The sequence below is a fragment of the Portunus trituberculatus genome, chromosome 31, assembly GCF_017591435.1.
Source record: "Portunus trituberculatus isolate SZX2019 chromosome 31, ASM1759143v1, whole genome shotgun sequence".
Taxonomy (NCBI): Eukaryota; Metazoa; Arthropoda; class Malacostraca; order Decapoda; family Portunidae; genus Portunus; species Portunus trituberculatus.
The window spans coordinates 4,847,545-4,867,223 of NC_059285.1; the positions used below are offsets into that span (position 1 = coordinate 4,847,545).

Below are 19,679 nucleotides of genomic sequence, written 5' to 3' on the forward strand. Positions count from 1 at the left end.
GTGGCAGACATTGATATTTGGCAATTATAAAATATTTTTCTGTCAGGCTGATCTCTGTACTACAATTTTAGGCAGAAATACAACGACGATAAGTTTCAGAAGATACAAATTGATATATACAGTAGTATGTCCATGAACTGCATCTTTCCTCTTAGGACAACACGGAAGCTGGTTAAGTGAATCATGGGTTGTGAACTATGGTTTTAGAAAGAAAATATCGTATAATGTATATGTGGTTTGTTTTTTAAGCGTTCCTACATGGAAGTGATACATATAATAAAACGGCCTTTCTCCCACTGTATAGCCCTTTCTTCGGGAATGTTTGCCTGCTGGGTACTTGCTATGTTTACTTACAATACAATGATTATATTTACATTTCTTCCTTTTCTTTTTATTTCCTCCGCTGTTCTTGTAGGGTAGCTATATTACGTAAACCTAATCGTCTATTCTTCATCCTTCTCCTATACTAGATGGATGCTTAATTTTTCTCAGATTTTTTTTTCCTTCAACTTTATTCCTCGATTTTTAGTGAGATATTTCTTTATCTGAGTCTTGTCCGAGTTGTCTACTTCTCACAGACGCGGTATTCACGCAGCTCGTTGCGTTATTATTTATTTACATACGCGAGTTCCGGCATTGTTTATACCAGGCTTGTGTTATGATACCCACCACCACCAATAAAGTATAATTGTACCTCCACAACACTAAAATATAACTTAATAAATCTAGAAAATTAATTTTACTGTAAATTTTATGCAAGAAAACACTCATTTACACCAAAACTGAATCATGCAATTACGAAAATTTAACACTCAAAAATATAATTACAGCCTAAAACTAATAAGTTAAGTTTGAAAAAAATACAGTTATTATCTTTTTTATAATAATGAACAAAAATAGTGGAAGTTAGGAAGATGCAGTTAGAGGGAAAGTCATAATGTGAGGTGTATTTATTGGTGGAGCGGCGCAGTGTGGTAGAGTGTGGAGGACGCCGTGCATTGTGGCTGTGTAGCTGTTTAGCTTGCGAGGATGGGAGTCCCCGCATTTTTTCGTTGGTTATCGAGGAAATACGCCTCTGTAATCATCGAGTGCCATGAGGAGAGGGTAAGCAGAAGTGAACAGGAAGACTAATGAGTGGGATATATAGGTTGTCATTGATGTGATTCACTACTCTGGATCCATTTTGTTATTTATTTATTTATTTATTTATTTATTATTTTTTTTATTATTATGACGCCACGAGGAGAGGCTAAGCATGATTACCTGGGCTAGAGACAAGAAGATCAAAGGGTTAGGTCAGGATTGTGATTCATGCTTCCGACGGCTCATTGTGGACTTGGACCAGCAGGCCTACACGATGTAACCCATTACCATTGTATAGTTGCTTAATTGCTAAGGTCTTGGGTAGCTAAGCAGTTGAGTATCAACTCGTCCTGGTAAAAATTTACAACAATTCCTTTCTCTCTTTCCACCAACCCCCCTCATTAAGAATAGCAAGCTTGGACACCTTGAGGGAAAGTGGTTTTTCGGGTTGGGAAAGCCAAAATAGGGAATTTTTTGTCGGTTTCAAACGTTTATGGAAGAGAAAATTGTATATTTGATAGAATTGTGCAGGTCATCAGTGTTGCTAACGAAATGCCACATTTGTGGCTGTATCTGCTACATTTAGCGATATTTTTGAACTCCTCCCTTCTGTTACTAACCAGACCCTGATCTAACGTTATTTTAACTTGTATGCAAAATGTAGCAAAGCATTAGCAACGCTGCTCATAAATAATACAGCAATGCTTGTCACAACCTCCCCTTCCTAACAGGACGCTGTGCCCTTCAAGGAAATCATAAAAATGTCTGGCATTAATCAATTTTTGGAAGCAAAATCAACCCATGAAGCACACACAAGTCAAACAAGTGTTTCTGGTATATATAGTGGCGATAGAACTCAAAAGAAGGCTGAGATCAGTCGGAGCAGCGGGTGTCCATGCGATACTTTAAGTAACTTGGTATGGTGGGCTCTTATTGGAGCCCCCATAGTCGACGTTCCATGATTGATTCTGCCATGATGCATAAATAATCTATAATAAGTAACTATCTGCATGGTGGCTCTCATTGGACGTCTGTGACATGATTTATAGACACCACGATCTCCCACAGAACTCAATGCCCTATTAATGTAAACAGCAACAAGAAGGGGAGAGAGGAAAACTTAAGGAAACTGCTTGCTGATTTCTATTTCTGGCATATTGTCATCTTTTGAAACAATCTTGAGTTAATGATAGCTGAGCACTTAAAAAAAACTTCATAAACATTGAGTATATTACCACAACATGTAGTTGTGTCCTGTGCTACTGACATGGACTGATTGTAGACAGTAACCCCCTGTCCCACCTGGGGAACCAACCCAAATAATTTTGCAATACTAACTCATGTCATCATCTTTAACTTTATTGTACAGTGGTACCTCGAGATACAAATTTAATTAATTCGTTCCATGATGGAGCTCATATTGAAACATTTTTTACCCCATTGAAATGCACTGAAATGCCATTAATCTGTTCCAGCCTCCCTAGAAAGATCACCAAAATTTTTTTACTTGATTTTAGGGATGAAAAAGGTATTTATAAATAATAATTGATGTATAGAAACATAATGAAACATTGCAAAAGAGAATATAAATAGATAACTACTTTTATAAGGTAGTATGTATATTTATCTTAGAGGGATGCATTCTATGGGACATTACCTTACTGCATTCCCACCCTCACTTATATCTGTCGATGAGCTGGAGTGTACAAATAAAGCCACCCACAGAAGACTGGCTACTCTATTGATCACAGAAGAGTTTATTGATAACCATGTAAAGTTGCCTACATCTCACCATGATACCCAGGTTCTAGATGGTTACACCCAAGATGAGCTTGGGTGGTGATATGGGCCCTAATATGGGTAGGTACTACTATAGATAAAATTGCCTGTGCCACTAATGGACGGAAGCTGAACAGCGCTTCCTACGCACTCTTCAAATGACCTTACAGGCGCTATAAGCCTTAAGGTTAAAAAAAAAAAAAAAAGACTTCATAGAATAAATAAAGTTTTAAATAAGCATCAGTAGAGGAGGTAGGCAGAGATGGAAGAAATTTATTTTGTCTTTTCAGTTACATACACATGTATACTTTATTAATGTATAAAAATATGTAAAACAAAAGCAGAAGTTTGTTTAGTGGTCTCACTTTGGAGACAGATGTTTTTGGCTAATGGTGGTGAATGGCAGAGGAGTGAGGGAGGAAGGGATGCAGGCACCATTCACACGTTAACACTAAATGTAATTAAAACCACTTTCTTAAAAAAAAAAAAGATCGTAGCTCGTTTCTAAAAAAAACTTGTATCTCAGGTAGCTCGTATTTCAAGGTACCACTGTACTTATAATAAATTTAATGCATAAAGAATAAAATAGATAACTATTATTACTAAGGAGGCAACCCTTTGGAGTGCAATTCCTGAAATCCTGCCTGATGTTATAATTTGAGGTTGTAGCTTTCATTGAGGCAAGCAATGTGGTGGACAGTTCAAGAACTAGGCCTACAAGTAGCTTACACATGATGTTGGATTGCATGAATATCTCAAGAATAACTCAATATCTCAGGAAAGTTGTGGTACTGCATTAAGGTCTTGCAAATCATATCAGAAGATTTTTGAAAAAAATAGGCAACTCAGCCCCATGTAAGGCTGGTAAAAATGACTCCTTAATCATCCTTTGAGTGCCCTTGTAATTATTATCTATTCAACTTGTTTGGGGACCAGTACCTCAGTGGGCCTTTTTTTTTTATCATAATTTTTGTTGCCTTTAGTGGGTCTTCCCTCTTACCAAAAAAAAAAAAAAAAAAAAAAAAAAAAAATATATATATATATATATATATATATATATATATATATATATATATATGAGATGGGCAATATGTCCACCTTCTGCACCAGAACTTGAAAAAATACATATGCATGATTTTTCTGTTTGCTTATTAACTTAATTTGGTGGACATTTCATTTATTTATTTATTATTTTTATTTAGTTTTGTTGAAATCTTACCAATATTGACATCTTAATTCTGTTGTTGCTACTCCTCCAGGACTAGCAAGCTTGGGGACCTAGTGGTGGGAGAGCGAGGTTTTAGGGGAGGGAAGCCAACTTATGAAAAGAAAGGCATCATGTCTTTTACTAAAATGTTTTTCAGCTTATTACCAGTGGATTACTTAAAATACCTTCCCTGTTGTTTCAGCAATACAACACTGACGATGGGAAACTCATACCCCAGGACACTTCAAAGCCCAATCCCAATGGCATTGAATTTGACAACCTTTACCTTGATATGAATGGCATTATCCATCCGTGCACCCATCCAGAGGACAGACCTGCTCCAAAGAATGAAGATGAGATGATGGAGGCAATATTTGAGGTGAATATCATAACTCATACCTGATGTATTTATGCAACTTTATCATTTACTACAATAGCAAGAAGTGTAACATGGTACACAAGTGATGTAGGCACACTGATATGTTTGTTCAAGTTGCCTTCAAAAATTTTCAGTGCATCGACCGTCTCTTTGCCATCGTTCGTCCACGAAAGATCTTGTACATGGCCATTGATGGCGTGGCTCCCCGCGCCAAGATGAACCAGCAGAGGTCTCGGAGGTTCAGAGCTTCCAAGGAGGCTGCAGAAAAGAAAGCAGAAGTAGCTCGTATAAGACAAGAAATGCTTGAGAAAGGTAAGTTGCTTTGTTATGTATTTAGTGAAAATAATATCTGGTTGTGAGTTTTAGGATTGTGTTTGAATGCAGCCAATGACCTTAGAAAACAACTTCTGGGAAACATGAACATTACTTATCATTGTAGGTAACTGGCTTTGTGCATATTACCTATCATTGCAGGTGACTGACTTTGTGCATATTTATATGATCATACAAATGTTTTAATTCCTCAGGCTTTAAAGTCCCTCCTGAGAAGCCCAAAGAGTCACATTTTGACTCAAACTGCATCACTCCTGGGACTCCCTTCATGGACAGGCTCTCTAAGTGTCTCCATTACTATATTCATGACCGTCTCAACAATGATCCAGGCTGGAGGGGAATAAAGGTCAGTCAAGCTGGATTGTTATGCTCTTTTCATTGCCAAATTTTAATTTATTTTGAAGTTATTTCATAATCTCATAACAATAATGATTGAAGATTTATTCATCAAGTACTTGCACATACAATAAACATTGTAAAAACTTGTTGTCTACTCTTATGTATTAAACTAATAAAATGCACTAATGAAATAGATCATGACATATGAGAAATTAAGAAACTGAATCTTATATAAAAGTTACATTAAGTTACAGTGCTACTCAGATCTGTTATTTAGCTTTGCTTTCCTCTATAACTGATTACTTAATTTCAAAGCTAGGTCAGTATGTGATTAGTCTTACCACCTATTTTGTAATGTTATCTCTGTCATTTGGTGATTGATGTGCTTTTAGGGTAGATCCTTTACCACCCTCCACTCATCTGCATAAAGGTGACTTCATAACATTTACAATTAGGAAGAACACTCCAGTCCATACTTACATCTTTCATCTGGGCAGGTGATCCTCTCTGATGCCAATGTGCCTGGTGAGGGAGAGCACAAGATCATGGACTTCATCCGCAAGCAGCGAGCACAGCCAGACCATGACCCAGACACCCAGCATGTGTTGTGTGGCGCTGACGCTGACCTCATCATGCTGGGCCTGGCTACCCACGAGGTCAACTTCACCATCATCAGGGAGGAGTTCAAACCAAACAAACCCAAACCATGTGATATCTGTGGCCAACTTGGTGAGACACGTCTGTTTTTCTTGTCTCCCATAGAACTGTATGTCGTCTTTTTCTGCAAGACAATCCTTTATCTTTTTTTTCTTTTTTTGAATAACTTTTCAAAATTTTGTTTATTAATAAGTGTAGTTATCTAATATTTCTTCAGTAACTGATCTTAATCTTTCTTTTGTTGCCATAGAGAAGTAAAATCACAATTCCTGTTAAAATCCTAATTAAAGACTCGTGTTTAATAACTAGCTTCGTATGGCATACACCATTTTTTTGTTTGGTAAAAATTATATCTGTAACAATTGATAGCATAACATTCCCTCAACAGGCCATGAGATGAAGGAGTGTGTTGGTGTAGCAGCCGATGGTGAAGGTGAGCTAGAGAAGGTGTTTGAAGAGACAAAGTACATCTTTGTAAGACTTAATGTATTGCGAGAATATTTGGAGAGGGAGCTACAGATGCCAAATCTTCCCTTTAAGTACGACTTTGATCGTGCAATTGACGACTGGGTGTTCATGTGTTTCTTTGTGGGTAAGTGGATTCAGGAGAGTTCTTGTTTTGTGTCAGAATGTGCTGATGGTATTTGTACCTCATGTAAGATCTTTAAAGAACTGAAACTATATCTCATTCAACCAGACATGAAGTTAATAGATTGCCTGAGGTAAGGATGGTTAGGAGAGTAAGGAATGACTGGTGTAAGAGCAAAGCATGATGAGATTGAATGGCAAGGGTGTAGGAAGGATTGATTCGAGAGAGTGATGAATATAAAAGAGGAGAAGGGGAAGATCACAAAATTGGATGGATGGATGTTGTATTAGGAGAATCAGTGTACAAATGGTGACAGTCTCAGTAGGAAGTTATAATATTAATCAGATAATTTGAAGATGTATTTTGAAAGAATCTTCTGGTGGTTTCTAATTGCCGATCCAACATTTTGCAGGCAATGACTTCTTGCCTCACTTACCTTCCCTTGAGATCCGAGAAAATGCAATTGATCGACTGGTTAGACTCTACAAAGACTGCTGCTATAAAACAGGTGTAAGTATTGCTGTTGTTAACTTGTGAAAAGATTTTAGTTGTTTTGATACTTTACTTATTTATATATTTATATACTTTTATTTATATACAGTGCTCATGAAAAGATGTTGCTCTTATGCTTGCCAATATTTGTTAGAAATCTACTAAACAACACTACATGTTGCTACAGGACTATTCTGAGACTCGTGATAAAAAGTACCTATGAAATTATTTGAATAATATATTTGGACATTGTAAACTTTGGTTTCTCTGGACATGTTATTTTATATTTGTGTCCATTATTATCCATCCTGCAGATATAAGAATTTATTTTATTTGTGGTGCTTCATCTACAGTTATGTCTCATTCATTTATATTTCTCAAGCTGTTCACTTGTTTTCACTTTATTGGACTCATTTATCTCTTGTATTAAATGACTTTGCAAACACTTCATAGGGCTGCTGCACACACACACACACACACACACACACACACACACACACACACACACACACACACACACACACACACACACACACACACACACACACACACACACACACACACACACACACACACGGTAGCTCAGTGGTTAGAGCGCTGGCTTCACAAGCCAGATGACCGGGGTTCGATTCCCCGGCCGGGTGGAGATATTTGGGTGTGTCTCCTTTCACGTGTAGCCCCTGTTCACCTAGCAGTGAGTAGGTACGGGATGTAAATCGAGGAGTTGTGACCTTGTTGTCCCGGTGTGTGGTGTGTGCCTGGTCTCAGACCTATCCGAAGATCGGAAACAATGAGCTCTGAGCTCGTTCTGTAGGGTAACGTCTGGCTGTCTCGTCAGAGATTGCAGCAGATCAAACAAACAGTGAATTACACACACACACACACACACACACACACACACACACACACACACACACACACACACACACACACACACACACACACACCGCGTAGTGTAGTGGTTAGCACGCTCGAGTCACAATCGAGAGGCCAGTTCGAGTCCCGGCGCGGCGAGGCAAATGGGCAAGCCTCTTAATGTGTAGCCCCTGTTCACCTAGCAGTAAATAGGAACGGGATGTAACTCGGAGAGGTTGTGGCCTCGCTTTCCCGGTGTGTGAAGTGTGTTGTGGTCTCAGTCTTACCCGAAGATCGGTCTATGAGCTCTGAGCTCGCTCCGTAATGGGAAAGACTGGCTGGGTGACCAGCAGGCGACCATGGTGAAATTACACACACACACACACACACACACACACACACACACACACACACACACACACACACACACACACACACACACAGACGGAGATTGAAAAAATTAATTTCTACTGGAGGGTTCTAGATATGAGACTAAAGAAGTAGTATCTTCGGAAGAAGGAGGAGGTCATGCAAGAGGCAAGAAATTATGAGTGACTTATACTAATATAGATGGGTTGTTATCCAATGTGTTGGAGGTTAGAAAATATAAATTATCTGAAAGAAAAGAGATCAGGTGTAATGTGCATAGTAGAAACAAAACTAAAAGAAGAGATCAATGTTAGCTTTAAGGAAGTGGGATATGATAGCTGGAGAAGAGATAGGAAGGGAAAAGCGGGAGGAGTGCTAATAATGGTTTGTGATAATATATGTGTAGAGGAAGTGCAATATGGTGAGGGCAAGGTGGAAGTAATAGGAGTAACAATCAAAACAGGAATTGAAAAAAGAAAAATCATAGTTATGTATGTGCCACCTGAGACAAATACATGGGGAACTGAGGAACACAGGATATGCAAAGAGAGGTGATTAAGTTCCTAGATAATATGATAAGAGATGGAAAAATACTATTAGTGGGAGATTTTAACTGTAAAAGACTAAACTGGAGAGAGATGGAAGTAATGGGTAATGCTGGACAGTGGAGTGAGGAGGTGTCACAGTTCACCATGGTACATACACTGGATCAGTGGGTGGAAGAATCAACACGGTACAGAAGGGAAGAAGAACCATCATTGCCTGACCAATATTTACTAAGAATCCAGGGCCCCCTCTCAGCATATGGTACTTTAGTCCAATGGGAAGAAGTGATCATGTAACATTAGTGTTGGAAATGCAGGAAGAGGATGAGTAAGATACAGAGAAGACTACAAAAAAGAGATTAAATTATGCAAGAGTGATTTTGATAAGTTAAGAAATTTTTTTTCTGGTATTGAATGGAGGAACATTACAAATGGAAGGACAATACAGGGGAAACATGAAAATATTCCTACAGAAATACAATGAAGAAGTGGAGAAATATGTACCTATCTATAGAGTAAATAAAAGTACAGTAATACTCCGCTTAACGAAAAGGATGGGGTGTCAAAGCTGTTTGTAGAGCAAAAATTTGTTAAGCGGATGTAATTTTCCCATGGGAAATAATGGAAATAGGGGGGGGATGCATTCTGGGCTGATCCCCAACATACCACATGGATAAAAAAAAAAAAAAAAAAAATATATATATATATATATATATATATATATATATATATATATATATATATATATATATATATATATATATATATACGTTTGGCAGCATATTGGGCCACCGGTGTACCACTACTTTTATGATGTCATGAGTCATTGGAAGATAGAGGAGCTACATACAAATTCTCTCACATTCTTGCATTTACAAACCTTGCCCCCAAGAAAGGATTGTTTTGTAATGCATAAAGTGAAATCTTACATGGAATACCAAAAAATAAAGCAGAGATGAGATGAGCCACAGATGTAGCGGGAGACTCGCAGTGACTCGGCAGCTGCTTCTTGTGACCCTTTCAGCTTGCGTGTTGTCTTTCCCCATGATATTTGTTTTCACTCCTCTATTGCCTGCTATAATGGATATCATATCTTAGTATTCATATATGCTCATGCCATGAGGATAACCTCGACTCTGTGGCACTGAGTGATAGTGAATTATTAATGAAATATCGCGGTATTTAATTAATAATTCACTATCACTCAGTGCCACGGAGTCCAGATTATCCTCATGGCATGAGCGTATATGAATATTAAGATATGATATCCATTATAGCAGGCAATAGAGGAGTGAAACATAAACATCATGATGAAAGTAACACGCAAGCAAAGGGTCACAAGAAGAAGAAGCGGCTGAGTGGCGAGTCTCCGCTGTCTGTGGCTCATCTCATCTCTGCTTTATTTTTTGGTATTCCATGTAAGATTTCACTTTATGCATTACAAAACAATCCTTTCTTGGGGGCAAGGTTTGTAAGAAGCTTATAGAAATGTTGTTTTGTGAACATAAATGCATATACAAGACAGTAACACCACCTCCAGAGGTGGTGTTCCCAGCAACCTCAGAGCAACCTGATAGCAACCTTGTCACCGTCCCTCCAAGCGTTCATGGATGCCATTTTGATGCAAGAAGTTGCTCTGACGTTAAAGAATCTTGGATCCAGCTCCAGGAGCGCTAGAGACAGAGGCGGGGAGCCAGACAATCACAGCGAAACTACCGCGTTCGGTCCCTCACCCGGCAAATTCAAACCCAGAAAATTTGCTAAAACGGATGTGGTTGTACGTTATGCGGACTTTTTGGTCTAACTTTATATAGTACGTTAAACCGGAAATTCGTTAAATGAACATTCATTAAGTAGAGTATTACTGTATACACGCTTCGTACAATGCCAGATGTATAGAGGCTGAAAAAGCAAAAGATAAAGCTTGGAAGAAACTCTAAAAGCAGAGAAATGAAAACAACAGACACCAGAATATGGATGCGAGACATGAATATATTAGAGTAAGGAGAGAGGAAGAAAGAAACTTTGAAGAAGATGTGGTGTGAGGAGTGAAGATGAACCCAAACTTTTCTACAAATTTATAAATAGTAAGATGAAGAAGAATGAAAGAATAGAAAAAATTATTAAAGGAGGGAAGACATACCAAACAGCCCGTCTATGTATTCCCCTACCTCCCCTCTCTCTCTCTCTCTCTCTCTCTCTCTCTCTCTCTCTCTCTCTCTCTCTCTCTCTCTCTCTCTCTCTCTCTCTCTCTCTCTCTCTCTCTACGTTACCATTTCTCACCACTTGTCCGTTTCTTCGTGGGGGATAAGTGATTTTCTCCTATTTTTAGAGGGAGAAGTGCCATTATTATATACTGTTTACAATTCATGACACATTGGGATATTAGGGGAGGGTGTCAAATACACTGTGGCAAAATTTCATAATGATATGCGTGTTCCTTACAAAGTTATTCTAGAAAAACGTGCCCTCAAACTCTCTGAAACGCTTAGTAGATAATTTGGATGTCAGAAAAAGCATTGGGACTGGATGGTGTATCAGGCTGGACACTAAGCTAATGTAAAGAGCAGCTGCTAGATCCAATTAGGAAATGGTTACCGGTTCATTAAAAGAAGGGAGAATACCACTAGAATGGAAGAGAGCCAACATAATCCCAATATTCAAAGAAGGAAAATCAACTGGGCCATTAAATTACAGACTGGTGTCACTTACAAGTGTTGTGGGGAAGATATGTGAAATTATTATCTAAGAAAAATGGGTTAAATATCTGGATGAAGAACAAGTTATATTGAACGGACATTGGGTTCAGGACAGGACGGTCATGTGTGTCAAACTTGTTAAGTTTCTACTCAAGAATAATAGGACTGGAGAGTAGAGATGGATGAATGGACACAGTGTACCTGGACATAAAAAAGGCTTTTGATAAAGTCCCTCACAGCAGACTAATTTGGAAGTTAGAGAGCATAGGAGGACTGAGAGGAGCTTTGTTAGATTGGATAAGGGATTACTTGAAGGACAGAGAGATGAGAACTGTGATCAGGGATACATATTCATCTTGGTGTAAAGTAACAAGTGGAGTTCCACAATTGTCAGTGTTATGTTTCAGGTATATGTAAATGATATACAAAATGGAGTAAAGTTATGTTAATTTGTTTACTGATGACGTAAAATTGCTAAGAGTAATTAAAACCCAAGAGGACTGTTTGCTGCTGCAGGAAGATATAAACAAAATATACAAGTGGAGTAAGAAGTGGAAATAAAAGTTCAATGTCAAGAAATGTTACTTAATGGAACTAGGAAAGTAAAAGAAGACTGGTATGGAACTATCTGATGGGAGAGAAACAAATAATGAAGACTAAAGAGGAAAAAGATCTGGGAGTTATTATACTGGAAAATCTGAACCCCAAAAAACACATAAGTAAGATATTTGGATTAGCATATAAAATGTTGACTAATATTAAATTGGCATTTCAATTCATGGACAAGATATGATGAAAAAATTATCATGAGCATGATACGTTGTAAGCTGGAATATGCAGCAGTGGTGTGGTCACTGAGTTTTAAAAAAGATATAAGAAGATTAGAACGGATCCAGAAGATAGCTACAAAGATGGTGCCGGAACTATAGGACCTAACATATGAAGAAAGGCTGAAGGAAATGGGACTGCCAACCTTACAAGATAGAAGAGAATGAGGAGACCTAATAACAATGTATAAAATAGTAAATGGCATTGAAAAAGTAGACAAAGAAGACCTGGTGCTGCTGACAGAAGAAGCTAGAAGGACAAGAGGACATGTAAAGAAGATTAGGATGAGGAAGTGTGTGAGGGAAAACGGGAGGCCACGATCTCTCGCCCTAAAAATGTATGCTGTTAAGCCAGGAATAATTGGACTAGCCCTTTTGGAAAGGAAAACAACACAGAACAGAATGAGTGTATTAACACTAAAGAGACAATATGATAAACAACCTGACCACTGCTGTCGTGTGCAAGGAGATGACGTGCTGAGTCACTGGAGTTGGGTGCACCGGTGAAGATCCACTCAGCACTAAGCTGGGAGGTGAAGTCCAGGAGCTGGATTGCAGCAGGGAGACAACAGCGGTAGCAGGTGGAGGTATGGAGAGAAGCAGCAGGAGCCCAGGCTGGCTTCTTTTCCGGTGAGACGAGGAACCAACTTGAAGAGAGGCAAGGTGTTCACCAAAGGATGGTGTGCTGGTGTCTGTCCTGGCTTCAAAACCCAGATCCAATTGTAGCCTTGGAAAGGGAGGAGCCAAGGCCAGTAGCAAAGCCTCGTGGTACTGAAGCCTCATGGTAATGGAGATCCAAACTTAACAAGGGCCGACCTTGGGGTATCACGAAGCCAGCAGAGCGTATAGTAACTACCAAGGCAAGGTAGTTTAGGAAGGGAGGAAAAGCCGGCACAGCGTATCTCCCTCACACAGTGTGTGAAGGATATTGGAAAATGCAGTTTTTCCACATAGAATAGTGGAAAAGTGGAATTCATTGAGTGATGAAGTTGTTACAGCACATAATATGCATAACTTTAAAAAAAAAAATGGATAAATTGAGACAGGACACTATGAGCCCTGCTCAAACCCTATACAATACAAATAGTAAATACATACACACACACACACACACACACACACACACACACACACACACACACACACACACACACACACACACACACACACAAGCCAGAGGACTGGGGTTCGATTCCCCGGTCGGGTGGAGATATTTGGGTGTGTCTTCTTTCATGTGTAGCCCATGTTCACCTAGCAGTGAGTAGGTACGGGATGTAAATCGAGGAGTTGTGACCTTGTTGTCCCGGTGTGTGGTGTGTGCCTGGTCTCAGGCCTATCTGAAGATCGGAAATAATGAGCTCTGAGCTCGTTCCGTAGGGTAACGTCTGGCTGTCTCGTCAGAGACTGCAGCAGATCAAACAGTGAAACACACACACACACACACACACCTGTGTTTGGGTCTGAAGGCTTAGTATAACATGGTTGTTATCATTGTTGAACAAATATTGGTTGTATAAAATGTTGGTTGCATACACTCTTCTAAGAGTTTTTCCTTCTGTCTCAGGGTTGGCTGACAGACAGTGGTAAGCCCAATATGAAGCGTGTCCAGATGATCCTGCAAAATCTTGGTAAAGTGGAGGATGAGATCTTCAGAGACAGGCAGAGAAGAGAACTAGAATTTAGAGCCAGAGATAAGGCAAAAAAGAGAAATGAGAGAATGGAAAAAGAAGCAGCAAATAGATTTAAGGTTTGTAAAATTTGCTGTGGAAGTGAATGGCTGGCACTGCTATGTCCAAGCTCTTCAGGTGTGGTTTGGTGGTCTCTTTCCACCAGGGAATGACAGGGTGATGAATGTCATTGACTTGAGTGTGTGGTGCATGGTCTGTTTAATCTGTGTAGGATTGCCTGCTTGGTATACTGATAAATATAGAATTTGTTTGCATGTAGTTAATGCCTTGTAGGTTGAGATATAGATGAAATAGAAACAGTGAAGAGAGTTAGATTCAATGTTGCATTGTGTGAAAATCAGTTGGATAAGGCATGATGGATGATTGTAAACACCTGTGTGTCTAAGAATGAAAGAATAAGCTGAGAAAACCAGACTCTATTAACCCCTTCAATACCATGACGTGTTTCCATATTCATTCTGGTTACTATTTGGTAACTTTAAACACCTTCAGAAACTTATATGCGGATTAAAATAGTGAAGACTGTGGCCATTAATCTTCTGACCTCCATACACCTTTCCTAATATCAATAAAATGGTATAATGGTGCACAAAACTCATAGTAAAAATGCATTCCGGTACAGAAGGGGTTAAAAGGGAGGTGCTGAGTTAATATTTAGGACTGTTTGAGGTGGGCACAAGACTGATCATTATGTCTCTGTATATTGAAATAATTAATGTATATTCTATTTTGAGCAGAATGAAACTGGAAAAGGAGCATTAGGCGTGATGAAGGCTGGAGAAACTTCAGTAGCCCATGGAGCCAAGGATGCCATCATGGAGCAGCGGTACAAGAACATGAACCGAGGCGGTGCAGGGTGAGTGTTTGTTTGTACAGTTTGTATAGTTCAACACAAGGACAAGTATTTTGCATCCTCGAATCGCTTGTGACATATCCAAGGATGCACATGCTACGTCTTGCTGAGTTTTTTTTACTGTAAGAGAACTTTCAGAATGGAGGCCATATATGATACAATGCCTTACTTAAGTTCATCATTATTACAGAGATGTATGATTTGCTCATGCCAGGATAACTACTAAGCTCCCTGCTGGGAATAATTATATTATATATATATATATATATATATATATATATATATATATATATATATATATATATATATATATATATATATATATATATATATATATATATATATATATATATATATATATATATATATATATATATATATATATATATATATATATATATATATATATATATATATATATATATATATATATATATATATATATATATATATATATATATATATATATATATATATATATATATATATATATATATATATATATATATATATATATATATTTTTTTTTTTTTTTTTTTTTTTATGGAAGAAATAGATTAGTTTACCATGAAAATGAATGGTTCTTTTTGCTTGTTGTCTTCAGAAAAGGGCCTAAAGCAGGCAAACTATGATTCTTTTCTCAAAAATTTTTATCTATTATGAAAAATAACTTACTACCATCATTATTTCTGTAGAGAAGAAAGAGAAAGAATTGCCTCTAAGTCAGATATCCTGCCATCCCCACCCATCCCAGATACTGCTCTGGGAGTCGTTTTCTATTGCCTGGAATGAAGAGGTTAAGGAACAGAATGTTACTCTTACTAACTGACTTGTATTCTGATGGAAAGCTAGAAAGAGAAAGTGATTTGCAAAGAGGGTTAACCATTTTTCTTTAAGAATGACACAATGTTGTTAACCTCTTCACTCCAGGCAATAGATATGGTTCCTGGCACCGTATCTGGGCTTGGAGGTGGTGGGGGGATACCTGACTCAGAGCCAGCTCTCTCTCTCTCTCTCTCTCTCTCTCTCTCTCTCTCTCTCTCTCTCTCTCTCTCTCTCTCTCTCTGAATGGAAATAATGATTATAGCAAGTGATTTTTCATGATAAGTATGTACATTATGGAATAAACCCGTGCAAATTTTAGAGAAAAATATATAGTTTGCCTGCTCTTGGCCATTTTCTAAAGATGACAACAAAAAATATTTTTTTCTAGTAAACTAATGTGTTGGTTCCATAAAAAATAGATAAATAAAATAAATTTGTTGCCAGTAGGGCACATTGGTACATCTTTGTAGTAATAATGAAAGTCAGGTAAGCCATTGTATTATGTATGACCTACATTCTGAAAGATCTTGTACAGTATCTTAGAAAAACTTAGCAGAATGCAGCCATGACACAGCATGCGCATCCTTGGATATGTCAAGAGTGCTCTGAGGATGCAAAATACGCTTTCTTGTATTGAAGGGGTTAAAATGGTAATTGATAAGAAACGTATTGCTGCTTTTTTTTTTTCTTTAAGAGATTTATGGTTTGAATGATTAGTGAAGGAAAACAGATATTCAGTAGAGATGGTCAAGTTTTCTTTGTTAACATGCCCCAGTGTCAGTTTACTAATGTTGTGTTAAAAGCCAAATCTCCTTGAGCTGAATGTCTTTTACCATCTTACTTCCTTGGCATGTGACATATGTTTTTAAGAGTAGAATTTGGTTGGTCTTGGATACTGAGTAACTACTGGAATGGCTTGGTCCTGGTATTAATTCAATTCTCTGCACTGGATGGCCAGACGTGGTGTGAAGCGGTCCATCGACAGTGTGGAGGAGGAGGAGGAGGAGGAAATCCCTGATGAAGTGAGACTGTATGAGCCTGGAGCCAAAGACCGCTATTATGAATCCAAGTTTGGGGTGTTGCCCAATAACGTGAAGTTCCGGAAGAACGTTGCTGATGAATATGCTCGAGGCTTGTGTTGGGTCCTCAAGTAAGTGGTTTGGTGAGGCTTGTTGCAGGGATTGACAGTGTTCTCTTGGTAGACCAGTTCTAATGAAATTTACCACTTATATTCTTTAGGAGCATGTAAGGTTGCTTCACTTTGTAAGTATGAAGTTATCATCTTTTTATATCTTTTCTGACTTATCCATCCTTTCTTCCAGATATTACTACCAGGGATGTGTGTCATGGGACTGGTATTTCCCTTTTCACTATGCACCATTTGCCTCTGACTTCACAAACTGTGCCAATGCAAATACAAAGTTCAATCTGGGGACACCATTCAATCCCCTGGAGCAGCTGATGGGTGTGTTCCCTGCTGGAAGTCGCTCCCATGTGCCAGAACCCTGGGGTGAGTTGATGTTGGATCCAGAGTCTCTCATCATTGATTTCTACCCTGAAGATTTCAAGATTGATTTGAATGGGAAGAAGTTTGCCTGGCAAGGTGTTGCTCTTCTTCCATTTGTTGATGAGAAGCGGTAAGTTAAGGATGAATGTTACGGATAATCTTTTGTATTGCCTTGAATTTACATTTAGAATCACTACAGGTGAATGTGTTGTTATGAATACTGTGTACATGACAGATTCATTACTTTCTCCAGTTTTTGTGCAGGACATTTTAGTTAACACAGGGAAATAATGAGAGCTGCAAGGAGCCATCAGGCCTAACTGTGGCAGTGAAACCTTCTCACATATATCCACCTATCACCCCTATCCATAAATTTGTCATATCTTTTTTTTTTTTTTTTTTTAGCTCCTTAATAATTCAGCACTAATAACTCAATATTTTAAGTCATAATTCTTTCATCACATACTATTAATTCCTTCTGCCAATATGAATTTGAAGAAATATTGAAGTTTGTTTTTACTACCAACAGATTAAAGAATGCACTGGATGAAGTCTATGATCAGCTGACTCCTGAAGAGATTCGACGCAACAAGCGAGGCGATGACTGCTTGTACGTCAGTGTGAAGCACCCGGCCTTCACCAGCCTCTCAGATCTCTACCAGATGGGCATGGATGAAGAGAATGAGGTTTGTCCACTTGACCACAATCCACTCCAATTATTCTGTCTCTCCTGTAGCTTCCTTATGTCAGTCAGAAATATGAAAGATCCATGTCATGGTTCTTGGGCCTTTATTCTGAAAGGTTTTGCTCTCACGATGGGTATTTTCAAGGCTTACAGAGAAAGACATGTGTTTTATAATAAAGAGGTCCTCTTTTACTGTGCACCTCAATCAATGTGTTTCTGGCTTTATACGCACCGTCACTTTGTTTCCATCACTTGTACAATGCACAAAATTTCTAGCTTTATGTACACTTGGCAAAAGAAACTTTTATTTGAGAACAAAATATATTTGGTATAAAATTTTTTTTCCACCACAAACCAATAAAATGAATTGAAATAAAATTAAAGATGATATTCTAACAACAAAAATAATAATTAAATGTTCAACATTACATAACAAAGAACCAACGAGACAGTTTGACGCCATGTTAATATTTTGGTCCAGCCATGTTGTTCCAGCCCAGCTTGCCGGTGCTATAGTTTCATGCTTCATGTTTGCTAAGCATTATGATACTTCTGACCTTTGTAGGTTGGTCATACGTAATATTTGTGATCTTTCTTGGTTTGTGAATATAGCTCCTTCCAACGTGAAAAATTTTACAGTTATAGCTTATCAAGAAATGTAAAATATTTTTGCTTCAAGAGAAACTAGACATCATAGCCAAGGTTGAGGCAGGTGAGAAGCTCCGTGAAATAGGCAGATTTTACTCTATTAATGAGTCCACAGTGCATAACGTGGTGAAATGTATAGATGCCATACAGAACGCAGTGAAGGAATGATCGATATGGAGTGCCTTATGGGGAGTGGTGTTAGGGGGTCAGTTGTAGTGGATCCCAATCCCAGTCTTATTAAAACATACGGTTCTATTGTTCCGTTTGTGTGTTTTTGATATATGTGCACATTTTCTTGGTCCCTTTCCTGCACATTAAGGGAGGTCCCCTGTATGATTCATAGTGAGGAAATGCATCTCACTTTTTGTGGGTAAAGCCTAGTAAGTCCTCTGGCCTGCTTAAAATCCTCCCTTTGTCCTTTGAAGGTACTTGAGAGTGAGAAAAAATAAAGACAGGTGAATGCAGAGAGTTACATGACTTGTGACCATTGATATTAGTACAATGAAAATATGAAAAGTAGTTTAAGATGAATGTTTCACTTCCAGGTCCCAATCAGTGGCAAGGAGTTCCAGGGAATGCAAGGTGTGGTCTTGCTGGCAAAGATTAATGTGAAAACAAAAGGGTAAATATATATATTTTATTTATTTAAGAGATCTTTTCCATCCTTCCTGTTCCCTTCTCCCCTCTCTCTCTCTCTCTCTCTCTCTCTCTCTCTCTCTCTCTCTCTCTCTCTCTCTCTCTCTCTCTCTCTCTCTCTCTCATTTCTGTTAGAACCTACTTTTAGCATACCATGTCTTCTCTTTGTTGGTGTAAATGAACACCACAAGAGAGTAGCAACTTTCCTGGTCTTTGTTACACAGTTGACTCTTGTTTTTCATTGATGTTTTCATAGAGGTTAATAATTACAAATTGATATTGATTCATATGTATTTTTGATGAAGTTGTTATTAAAGTGAATTAGTGTTTGCTGGGATGATGATAACCATATTTTGATATGCCATAGAAATGACTGGGGATTGTTAGAAAGTAGATGGTATTGTCTGGTCTGGCCTACCGCAACATGGTGAACAGTGCAAGTTGGCAGTTCCATATTTAGTACCTAACCTCTCCTTCCATAATACTGCTCCATTAGCACTGGTTTGTTCTCTGTAGTATACACTTGTGTGAATATCATTAGTAACAGTTTTTGTGTTTCATGGACTGCTATTCGACACATTATTTCAGACTTTTTTGTTGAGAGATTAAGAATATGTGTAAGGATATTTAATTTAAGAAAGCACTGAATAAGTTTGTTGAACAGTAACATCTTCGCTTATTGTG

General features: G+C 38.2%; 1 protein-coding gene across 2 annotated transcripts in view; it reads left to right on the plus strand.

The window, feature by feature from the left end:
- Positions 1-945: 945 nt before the first annotated feature.
- LOC123511245 (5'-3' exoribonuclease 2 homolog) overlaps positions 946-19,679 on the plus strand; it is a 51,600-nt gene continuing 32,866 nt past the window's right edge. For both annotated transcript variants that reach the window (XM_045266957.1, XM_045266958.1), the window contains exons 1-13: positions 946-1,104; positions 4,272-4,448; positions 4,583-4,760; positions 4,976-5,127; positions 5,618-5,849; positions 6,166-6,369; positions 6,779-6,876; positions 13,718-13,900; positions 14,579-14,697; positions 16,478-16,669; positions 16,842-17,156; positions 17,556-17,712; positions 18,905-18,981. In XM_045266957.1, coding sequence (XP_045122892.1) covers positions 1,030-1,104; positions 4,272-4,448; positions 4,583-4,760; positions 4,976-5,127; positions 5,618-5,849; positions 6,166-6,369; positions 6,779-6,876; positions 13,718-13,900; positions 14,579-14,697; positions 16,478-16,669; positions 16,842-17,156; positions 17,556-17,712; positions 18,905-18,981 — 2,159 coding nt within the window. In that variant the 5' untranslated portion in view covers positions 946-1,029. The remainder of the gene's footprint in view (positions 1,105-4,271; positions 4,449-4,582; positions 4,761-4,975; positions 5,128-5,617; positions 5,850-6,165; positions 6,370-6,778; positions 6,877-13,717; positions 13,901-14,578; positions 14,698-16,477; positions 16,670-16,841; positions 17,157-17,555; positions 17,713-18,904; positions 18,982-19,679) is intronic.